Raw genomic sequence first — 10,928 nt, 5'->3', positions numbered from 1 at the left:
ACAAGACGGAAGAGCTGTTTTGGTCTCAATTCCATAGTCCGGAGTGTTCACTTCCGCTGACCGACCGTTTGGCCGAGTGGGCTGAGCTAAATAGGTTGTCCGGGCTTGCTATGACGGATATAGTGACCCATGTCTGGCCGGATAGGCCCGAGCCGAAGAGTTACTTTGGCTTATTGCAGCAATTTCTTGGGGCGGTGCCGCATATCAAGGCGATGAAGCGGTCGGCCTGCATAGAGGGTGCGCGGATGGCACTCGCCCGTGTGAAGACACATTGGACAGAGATGGATGCCACCGCTGTTGCGACCCCGGGTTCGGACGATAACCGGTTACCCGCCGAGCACTATTTTGGCGCAGTGATGCATGGTGCTCGTGTAATAGAGTCGCAGTGCTCAAAAAATGTTACGTTTGAATGAACGTTTTTATGATGTAAAACAATATTTATGATGTAAGCGCCTTTTATACTTGTGCGTTCAAGTAATAGAATATCTCCTATGCGGCCGTTCATGTATACGTGTGTATAACCTGAAAGATGGCAGTCGTCGGCTTCAGCCCCCACGCACAAGGTGCGGGGGTGTTCGCAAAAAAAAGTGCATTTTCACACTTAATCCGACGTCTCGGTCCTGTAAAGGAGGTGGTAGCGTAGCAAACGAGGCAACCGGACTATAATGCTTTATCACTTTCACTTAGCCATGGAGTTCGAGGGTGGGGCTACGACATAGCCCCTGGGGGCACCACGCTCTCCGAATTTGGGGCGCGTATGTGCCTGACCGGGAAACGGCCCTTCGTCAAAGTGGAGGAATTCTAAACATTCCCATGGTCGATCCAGTGGTTGACCAGTCTCTCGCTGTATCATGACAGTCAGTTTTCGGCTTTCTCTACTGAGGTGCTCGCCCAGCCGAACTGGGGCACAATCGCAGTAGTTCTCCTGGTGCCGCGTTAGCCGGTGATACGGAACGTAAGGCAGCAAAACACAGGAGCCGGTCAAACCCAACATTTGACCAAAGACATGATTCAGAGCTGATGCATATAAGGCCTAACTCGAGACGCCGAACACTCCCGAAGGTGTTCGGTCTTTACAATAGCGGGCAAAACAATGCCCTAAGCCCCTTGTGTCCAGGTACGGGCAAGTTCTTCTGGCGCGGCCGATGCCAAAACGCCAGTCTCCACTCTGGTTATAATGAGAAACCAGGGGATTTATAGCAACAAGAGACAATAAGAAAGGTTTACGTAGGGTCTTAGTCTGAAAAGAGTCCTTGCAACGGGTCCCTACTGCACGTCTGCGCCTGTGTCTCCATTGTGCCGTATCCTGGACGGGTGTGCACGCTGTTCATCTGTAAAAAGAGAGGAACTTAGTTTGAAAAGAAATCGTGCGAGAAAGTGCATAAAAAATTGAGATATAGATTAATAAAGTTGAGCCTATGCTAGTTCATTATGGCTTATATGTACAAACCCTTGTGAAGGGGTGTGCGGCTAGGTAGCCCCTAGCTTATTTGTTCCGGACTCGTCCAGCCGTGTCCGGGGTCTCAGGCGACCTTTTAATGAAATGGTGCCACGTGGACCGGGCATTTTAAGCGTAAGAGACGCGTAATGTGGTATTGCATTGAAGCGGACGAAAGCTTCCCGTCCCAGTGATGCTTGATAGCTACTTTTAAATGGGGCGACATGAAAGGTTAGCTTTTCTCGTCAGAAGTTGTCAGGTGACCCGAACACAACTTCTAGTAATTATGAACCTGTGCACCTGGCGTAAGGGCCTGGCGCCACTCCTTTGAAGGAAGTGCGGCTATGCCGAATTGTAGTAGGGTCTATCCCAACTTGCGAATTGTGTCCAGATATAGCAGGTTTGAGTTGCTGCCGCCGTCCATCAAAACCTGCGTGAATTGTAGTCCGTCTATTATGGGATCCAATATCAGGGCAGTCTATCCTGCGTTCCGGATACTGCTGGACTAACCCAGATGGTCGAAAGTGATTGGTTTTGACATCCAATCTCGGTGTTCCGCTGGGGTGGACCGTGCGACACTTGTCTTAGCGAGTGCCGTGTTGGTTTTCCGTACTATCGCATGAAGCGAGTTTACTGTTTTGACTTCTTATGGGAAAGTCCTTTGACTTCCGGTGCTCTGCTGGTGGGGTTCGTCATCGTCCTCGCTTGGCGCATCGACCCCTTGTGTCTGGTGTTGAGTCTGCCGGACTGTTTAAAAACCCAACAATTTCGGTTGGTATGGTTTGCAGGCCTTCCGGAGGTACTGTAGATTTGACATATCCGATCTAAGATTTTGTTTAAATTTGATAGCTCCTCGCTGTTGTCCTTAAGCGGCAGTGTTTTATTGTTTGGCCGCGAGCTTTTGAATTCGGCGTTGACCGCCGTGCCCTTTGGGCTTTTTTCTTTATTCCGGCGCTGATCTTTCCTGCATCGTGATTTTCTGTTTCCATCTCTGATCTCGGATGTACTCGGGTCGTTGGTGCTGCATCTTGCTAGCCAGTTGTCTTCTCCTGCGCAAAAGCGCGTCATGAGGCTTGTTAGCGCGGCCATTGTTCTTGGCTTCTCTTGGCCGAGGTGTCTGGCGAGCCATTCGTCTCGGACGTTGTGTTTAAAAGCTGCTAAGGCTTCCGCGTCCGGACAGTTGACTATTTGGTTCTTTTTGGTAAGGAACCTGTTCCAGAATTTGCGCGGTGACTCTCCGGGCTCTTGGGTTATATGACTCAGATCGTCTGCATCCGGAGGGCGGACATAAGTCCCTTGAAAATTTGCTCTAAACGCGTCCTCAAGCTCTTCCCAACTTCCAACAGTGTTTTCTGGGAGGCTTTTGAGCCAATGCCGAGCTGGCCCTTTGAGCTTGAGGGGTAGGTATTTTATGGCGTGGAGATCATCTCCTCTAGCCATGTGTATGTGTAGTATGTAATCTTCTATCCAGACTCCCGGGTCTGTTGTGCCGTCGTATGCCTCTATGTTTATGGGTTTGAACCCTGCTGGAAATTCATGATCCAGCACCTCATCGGTAAAACATAGCGGGTGTGCGGCGCCCCTGTATTTGGGTGTGCCGCTGTCTTCGAACACTTGTCCTGTTGTGTTACTTCCTGGGGCCCTCTTTTTTGGCCCGTAGATGGACCTAGTTGGGCCATCCGTTTTCCCAGGATCATAAGTCGGCTTGTGTGCGGCGCCGCTTGTCGCTTTTGGCCTGTCATCTGGCCGTCTATCCGGCCAGGCGGCCTCTTTATTTTTTGACTGTGAGGGTTCTATGGCTTCCTCGTCAAATTCTGGCAGCAACTTGCGCTTCGGGTAGCTCTTTGTTTGATGGCCATTGCCATATTTGTCTGTGGTCTTGAGTACTTTGCTCCACTTCGTTCTGAGTATGTCTTCCGCTTTTTTGAGCTTCCGTTTTTCCTTCTTCAAACTTCTTGCAGTGGCGACGAGTCTTTTGTGAAGGTTCTTATGCTCCGGTGTTGTGTCCGGACTGTTGATTGCTCCGTGAAGTGGTTGATTATCCGGTTCGTCTTGTTCGGATGGTTGCTTGGTTGTATGTTCGTCGTCCGCTGGTTTGCCCTGCTCTATCGCTGGGTCGTTAGGAATGCTGCTTTGATCGAGGCGGGACTTAGGGCGGCGTCTATGTCACCGTTTTGGTTGTTTATCGGCGGGATTAACCTCTGCCGCGTCCCGTTGTTCCTCGTTATCGCTTCCCTTTGGGGTGTCCACCATATGTATGTCATGTGACGAGGTGGCCTTCCAGTGCCCTGTAGGCGCTGGTTCTTGATTGTCTCCGGCATCGTCGTCCATACCGTAGATGTCTTCGTAGTCGTAGTTTAGCACGTCGGTTAGATCGTCGACGGTGGCTACGAAGTGGGTGGTGGGTGGGCTCTGAATTTCTTCATTGTCCGCGTCCCGACCATCCTGGCCGTAGTTCGGCCAGGGCTCTTCGGATAGTGAGAGATGCTTTAGCGAATTTAAGATATCGCCGAAGGGTGAGTGCTGAAAGGTGTCCGCAGCGGTGAATTCCATGATCGGCGCCCAATCGGATTCGACTGGCAGGGGCGTAGGAGGTTCGGAGTCCGGCAGGGGGTCCGGTACCTCGGAGTCATGGGCTTTATGCGGGACAGGGTAAGTGTTCGGCTCCATCGTCGTGGAAGTTGCAGCTCCCGAGGCGGTGTCCAGCCATCCATCCTCGATCCGTGCGATCGGCTCCGGACTATGGGTCGGAGCGGATTCGTGTGCGGCCTCCAAGGTGTTGTCCGGCGGCAGAGTTAGGTCGTGCCCATCGTGACAGCGCGGCACGCTCGGCTGTGGCTCAGATCCATCGAAGATCAAGTCCCCGCGGATATCGGCCGTGAAGTTTAGGCTTCCAAACCTGACCTGACGGCCAGGGGCGTAGCTTTCGATCTGCTCCAAATGGCCAAGTGAGTTGGCCCGCAGTGCGAAGCCGCCAAATACGAAGATCTGTCCGGGGAGAAAAGTCTCACCCAGGACTGCGTCGTTGTCGATTGAAGAGGCCATCAAGCCTATCGGTGACGACACAGAGGAACTCTCAATGAAAGCACCAATGTCGGTTTCAAAACCTGCGGATCTCGGGTAGGGGGTCCCGAACTGTGCGTCTAGGCGGATGGTAACAGGAGACAGGGGACACGATGTTTTACCCAGGTTCGGGCCCTCTTGATGGAGGTAAAACCCTACGTCCTGCTTGATTGATATTGATATTGTGGATGTTTACAAGAGTGGATCTACCACGAGATCAAGGAGGCTAAACCCTAGAAGCTAGCCTATGGTATGATTGTAATGGTTGTTGTTGTGTCCTACGGACTAGAGCCATCTGGTTTATATAGACACCGGAGAGGGCTAGGGTTACATAGAGTCGGTTACAATAGTAGGAGATCTATGTATCCGTATCGCCAAGCTTGCCTTCCACGCCAAGGAGAGTCCCATCTGGACACGGGGCGAAGTCTTCAATCTTGTATCTTCATAGTCTTGGAGTTCGGTCGATGATGATGATAGTCCGGCCGATGATAGTTCGGCCGATGATGGTAGTCCGGCTATCCGGACACCCCCTAATCTGGGACTCCCTCACCAGGCATAGCTTACGGTAAAGAGAGTTGACCGAGAACTTCCCAGAGCTGGTGAGCGCCCAGCTCACCGAGTCTGGTTGGTCCGAAAGATCCACCCGCGCAATCAGCTGCCGCATGCGCTCTAGGCTGGCCTGTTCTTGCCCCTGGAGTTCACGTTTGAACTGAATCTCCAGAGGGGTCAATCGCAGCGCATCAGCCACTGACATGCCTGGATTCACAGCGATGTCGTACAGATCGCGGAATTCCTCCCATAAGGGGCGGGTGCCTATCCAGAGATCTGTCCAGAAACGTGTTGATCGCCCATCACCAATCGAGAATTTAGCCCCCAAGGCAAAGGCCGCCTTGATCGACTGGAGATCGTTCCAAAAAGGCGAGCCCCTTGCCCTACCTTCAAACAAATTTCCATTCGGTAAGTACTTGGCCCTAAGGAGATCAACCCACAATCTGGACGCCCCCTGGACAATTTTCCAAATCCACTTACACATCATCGCGATGTTAAGCAATCTCGAGTTGGTGATCCCCAGGCCCCCAAGGCCTTGGGTCGGCACACCCATGCCCATTTAACCATATGGTATTTGCGGTTCTGGCTAATTCCTTCCCAAAAGAATTTAGCACGGGGTGTGTCGAACTTTGCATGCACTCCCTCTGCAAGCAAAAACAGTCCCATAGCAAACATAGGCAAGGAAGAGAGGCTTGAGTTCATGAGGACTAGCCTGGCCGCTTTTGAAAGGAATTTACTCCTCCAAGGGCACACCCTACCCCTCACCTTTGCACATAGAGGTTCCCAATCCTCTATCGTAGGCCTTTTGGTGTCAACGGGGAGGCCGAGGTATGTCAGCGGGAATTTGCCCACCTTACAGTTGCAAATCTGCAATGCGCCTACCCTCCTCCGGCTCAACCCCCATCATGAGCACCTCGCATTTGTGGAAATTTATTTTGAGCCCCGACATCAGCTCAAAACAAATAAGAATCGCCTTGACCGACGCAATGTTGTGGTGGTCTGGGCGAAATAGAAGCAGCGTGTCGTCTGCATATTGTAGATGTGTCACTCCCCCTGGAATGAGGTGGCCTACCAACCCTTGGATATGGCCAGCTGCGGCTGCTTTCCGAAGCATCGCGGACAAAGCATCCACAACAAAATTGAACAGGAGTGGGGACATCGGGTCACCCTGCCTGAGTCCGCGTTTGTTCCGGAAGAAATGCCCTATTTCTCCGTTCACCGAAACTGTAGTTTGGCCTCCCGACACCAGTTGCATAATTCGGTGTACCCAATGTTGGGGAACATAGTAATTTCAAAAAAAATCCTACGCACACGCAAGATCATGGTGATGCATAGCAATGAGAGGGGAGAGTGTGTCCACGTACCCTCGTAGACCGAAAGCGGAAGCGTTATGACAACGCGGTTGATGTAGTCGTACATCTTCACGATCCGACCGATCCAAGCACCGAACGTATGACACCTCCGAGTTCAGCACACGTTCAGCTCGATGACGATCCCCGGACTCTGATCCAGTAGGGTGTCGGGGATGAGTTCCGTCAGCACGACGGCGTGGTGATGATGATGCTGTTCTACCGACGCAGGGCTTCGCCTAAGCACCGCAACAATATGACCAAGGTGGAATCACTAGTAGAAAAAGGGTCAATATGACCGTTGGCCAAAGTGTTGTGGCACACGGTGCACATTGCCTTTAACATTACTCCTCCGAATTCTGTTAGTACGTTATTTGGAACATGGCTTGCTGGGATAGAGTCTGAAACAGCTAGACACATTCGCGTAGGAGTATGTGCTTTGTTATGGGTAATTTGGAACTGCAGAAATGATTTGGCTTTTAACAGAACAACAACTATCCATTTTTTGCAGATTATCTTCCGGGCTACTGCGCTGATCCTTATGTGGTCATTACTCACTCCGATGGAGGCCAGGGAGCATTTGGTTACTGGATCTATCCGGTGGGAGATGGTAGCATGGGATATCTTCAACCGGTTTGAATGGCGCTCATATAATAGGATAGGACATTAGTTTACCTATCTTTGTTATGCTAGCCGGTTGTGGCCTCTTGATTTTTGCTTTGGCATTGTGGCTCTGTGTGAGCTTGCCATTACTTTTATTTCAGACTGTTGGACTTTGTTGAACCTCTTTCTTTATCTATTAAGGTGGCTGTATGCATCGTTCTGATGCAGAGGCCAGGAAGTCCCCCCTTTTCGAAAAAAAAATGCTCGTGTATGTTTGCCTGCCGTGTGCATGCTGCAAGTGCTGGTCTGATATTCCAACAATCGCTATTTGGTCCAACTTAAAGAAGATATACCAGAAATTCTTGTAGAATATTCCAACAAGGCAATTACCATTTGTTGAAATAAGTTAGACCGGACACCTAGCTGCAGACGACTGTTCCAGAGGCGTCACCATTCGCTAGCAGTGGCTGGTGAAAAGGATAGTGTCAATCAGCATCAACATGAAAAATGACCGATGACCACCGAAGTCATGCAGAGTGTTCCAGGGAGAATGTCGACCATATCTTGGTCAGCAATGGCTGTCATCATCATTTCAAAATGGTTGGTCTGTATAATAGTCCAATTGTTCAGCCTTATACTTCCTCGGAATAAACAACAATAATACATTGTGACAATGTCCTCCGAATGCTAGATATTAAAAAAAAGTGCAATTGTACATTGGCTTTATGAGGCAAAGCGCACGAGGTGCTACAAGAATATATGTATGCCAAGCAGGAGATGCTGATCACTGGTGCACTTGTGGTAGGTATCATCTAGACCTCGAGTGTGAGAGTCTGCCGGTGATGGTCTTGACCAAGCTAGATCTGCATTGTCGTGGTCGTGGGTGGCGTGAGCTCAGCGCCACCGAAGTAGGAAGTATATAAGACGATCGATCGGTACGAAACCAATCGAGTAGCTTTGGAGGTTGCATATGACCCTAGATGGAGATGACGCAAAAAAGCAAACTTGTGCGCCTCGATGATGCCGACAAGTTTAATGTTGATCACTTTTTCAGTTGAGTCAATCTTGAGGGCAGAATAACTTGCATCATGTATCAGACATGACTGTCTGGTGTCTGGCACCGTATTCTGGACATGGTGAGGTCAGACTGTTTTGGCAGTGAATTTTGCAAATGGCCTTGGATTGAGATGATTCAAAAGAAAAAACCGTTCGACGTGACAAATGTATGTTTGCCTGCCGTATGCATGCTTCAAGTGCTGGTCTCATATTCCAACAATCGCTATTTGGTCGAACCAAAAGATGATGTTATTTGTGTCCCTTAACTTTCATATGCCAGAAACTTTGTTACAGTAGAATATTCCAACAAGGCAATCACCATTCGTTGAAATAACTAGACCGGACACCTAGCTGCAGACGACTGTTCGATAGCAGTGGCTGGTGAAAAGGACAATGTCAATCATCATCAACATGGCAAATGACCGATGACCACCAAAGTCGTGCAGAGTGTTCCAGGGAGAACGTCGACCATATCTTGGTTACCAATGGCTGTCACCATCATTTCAAAAAGGTTGGTCTGTATAAATATAATAGTCCAATTGTTCAGCCTTATATTAGTCAGCAAAGGCTGCACTGAATTTCCTTGATTGCACCATTGTGGCTGTTCGCTGTTCTTTAAGCTTTGGAGATGCAGTGTTAATACTAGAGCATTGCTTCCGTGGGACCTTTTTCTTTAATTTGTGACTATCTATCGCGTAAGGAAGATAATTTACATCCTGGAGGAAGAAACGTAACGTATATATCAATTCCATACATCACTCAACGCATAACATGTTAGGTAGGCGAAAGGGACGTTTGTTCTATAGTGCAACCAATAATTGATAGCCCACCATGTGAAGAGCTACTCAATAGCTGCATCAGCGATCAGTTTCCTCCCGTCTCCTCTCTCCAACTCAAACAATAGCCACACATACAGTTTAATTGAAGGATTTCTGAGATGGAATTTGCCATATCTGTAGTAACAAATGAGCTCGTGACCCGATTCATCTGCTTCCCCACCAACAGGTATTCATGCCATGCATGCTCTGACGAGAAGCGTCTGCAGAGGCTGCAGCAACTGCTCCTGAGAGTTCACACCGTCGTCGAGGAGGCGGACGGGCGGTACATCACCAACTCTGGGATGCTGGTACAGCTCAAGATGCTCACAGACGCCATGTATCGAGGATACTGGGCGATGGGCGCGTTCAACTACGGATCCCTCAAGGAGACTCTTATGGCGGATGAGGAGGAGGAGGAGGTTAGCAACACATTATTTCATCTCAAACGTTCTTCATATAATTCATGGGAGTGCTAGAAAACACAAGGCAAGACATCTCGTGGAGTTTCATGGTGTATCTTTACATTGACAACTTTGTGTTTGGCCGCCATTCTGAAAAGCAGATGATCTTGAGCTTCCTCTTGCAAGACAGCCCTACTGCTGCCACGCCAGCCGTTCTTCCAATCATTAGCGGGCTTGTGGTGGGGAAGAAAACTTTGGTTGCGCATGTATGCAAGGATGAGAGGGTATGCTCACACTTCTCTTCAATTATGCGCTTGAATGAAACCGATTTTTATACAATAGCGGATAGAGGAAGTGCCATGTCAGGGACGGGGAGGATATTGATAGTTATTGAGATTGATTCAGATGTGGATGAAAAGGATTGGACCACATTTTATTCTTATGTGGCAAGCATGGATGGAAGAAGCAAAGTGATAATCTTAAGTAGGCTTAAAAAGATGGAGAAATTTTCTCAATGTCCTGACATATGAGGAGTTCAGCTACCTCTTCAAGGCACTCGCATTCGGAAGTGCAAACCTGGGGGAACACTCGCAGTTAGTACAAATAGCAGACCCGCATACTCAATGTCCTGACATATGTGGCAAGCATGTTGGTCGCACGGCCTGTGGTTTCTTTCTTTCTCAGGAAAGATATGTGGAGGAGCTTCTTGATCATGCTGCTATGTCCAATTGTAAGCCTGTCTCCACGCATGTTGACACGAAACCCAAGGTCTCCTCTTCCGCTAGTGAGCTTGTGTCCGATGCCACCTTCTACAGAAGTATTGCTGGTGCTATTCAATACCTCACCTTGACACGTCCAGACATCGCGTATGCTGTCCAACAGATTTGCTTACATATGCATGCTCCGCATGACACTCATTGGTGACTGATCAAGCGCTTACTTCGCTATCTTCGCAGCACTACTTCTCACGAGCTTAGGATCGCCGGCAGTTCCTCCATTGCGATTGCTGCTTATTCGGATGCTGACTAGGCTGGCTATCCAGACACTCGCCGGTCTACTTCAGGATATTGCATTTATCTCGGCGACACTTTGGTGTCTTGGTCCTCCAAACGCCAACCTACTGTCTCTCGCTCGAGTGCTGAGGCCGAATACCGTGCGGTGGCTAACACCGTGGCTGAATGTTGCTGGCTTCGTCAACTTCTTGTCGAGCTCCATTGTGTCATTGACAAGGCTTCTGTGGTGTTCTGTGATAATATATCTGTGGTATACCTCTCTGCTAACCCCGTTCATCATTGTTGGATGAAGCATATTGAGTTGGACATTCATTTTGTACGCGAGAAGGTGGCTTTGGGACAGTTTCGTGTTGTTCACATCCCAACGACTCATCAACTTGCAGATATCATGACTAAGGGGCTTCCTTTGTCTTCATTCAAAGCTTTTCGATCGAGTCTTGGCATCTTCTATGACGACGCTTCGACTGCGGGGGTGTAAGAATAAGTTAGCATGTATTAGCACATATACGTGATGTACTCTTTACCTTCCTATCTCTATCTCCACATCTATCATTTCCTTTTAACTAGGATTAGATCTTGGAGTACAAGTATAGGATTGCTTTTGTACCTCTATATATATATGCGTCCTATGGGCTGCA

The 10,928-nt window shown here is 49.1% G+C and overlaps 1 protein-coding gene across 2 annotated transcripts; it reads left to right on the top strand.

Moving 5' to 3' along the window:
- Positions 1-8,942: 8,942 nt before the first annotated feature.
- LOC119290012 lies at positions 8,943-10,928 on the top strand. Of its 2 annotated transcripts, XR_005141681.1 has the most exons (3): positions 8,943-9,295; positions 9,439-10,143; positions 10,234-10,928. XR_005141681.1 is itself a non-coding variant. In XM_037569151.1 (2 exons), exons 1-2 carry the CDS (start codon positions 8,996-8,998, stop codon positions 9,805-9,807), a joined length of 669 nt encoding a protein of 222 aa, XP_037425048.1. In that variant the 5' UTR covers positions 8,943-8,995; the 3' UTR covers positions 9,808-10,928. The 2 variants fall into 2 exon arrangements, 1 of the variants encoding a protein (XP_037425048.1); XM_037569151.1 differs by having other exon boundaries at positions 9,439-10,928.

Source organism: Triticum dicoccoides, chromosome 4A (genome assembly GCF_002162155.2).
Source record: "Triticum dicoccoides isolate Atlit2015 ecotype Zavitan chromosome 4A, WEW_v2.0, whole genome shotgun sequence".
Taxonomy (NCBI): Eukaryota; Viridiplantae; Streptophyta; class Magnoliopsida; order Poales; family Poaceae; genus Triticum; species Triticum dicoccoides.
The sequence above is the reverse complement of the archived record's forward strand: the minus strand, read 5'-3'. Positions and strand labels throughout refer to the sequence as shown.

Coding starts and splice junctions, on each gene's coding strand:
- LOC119290012 (XM_037569151.1), top strand. CDS start 8,996: ATGGAATTTGCCATATCTGTAGTAACAAATGAGCTCGTGACCCGATTC. Junction 9,296..9,438: donor CGGATGAGGAGGAGGAGGAG/GTTAGCAACACA, acceptor TCTGAAAAGCAG/ATGATCTTGAGCTTCCTCTT.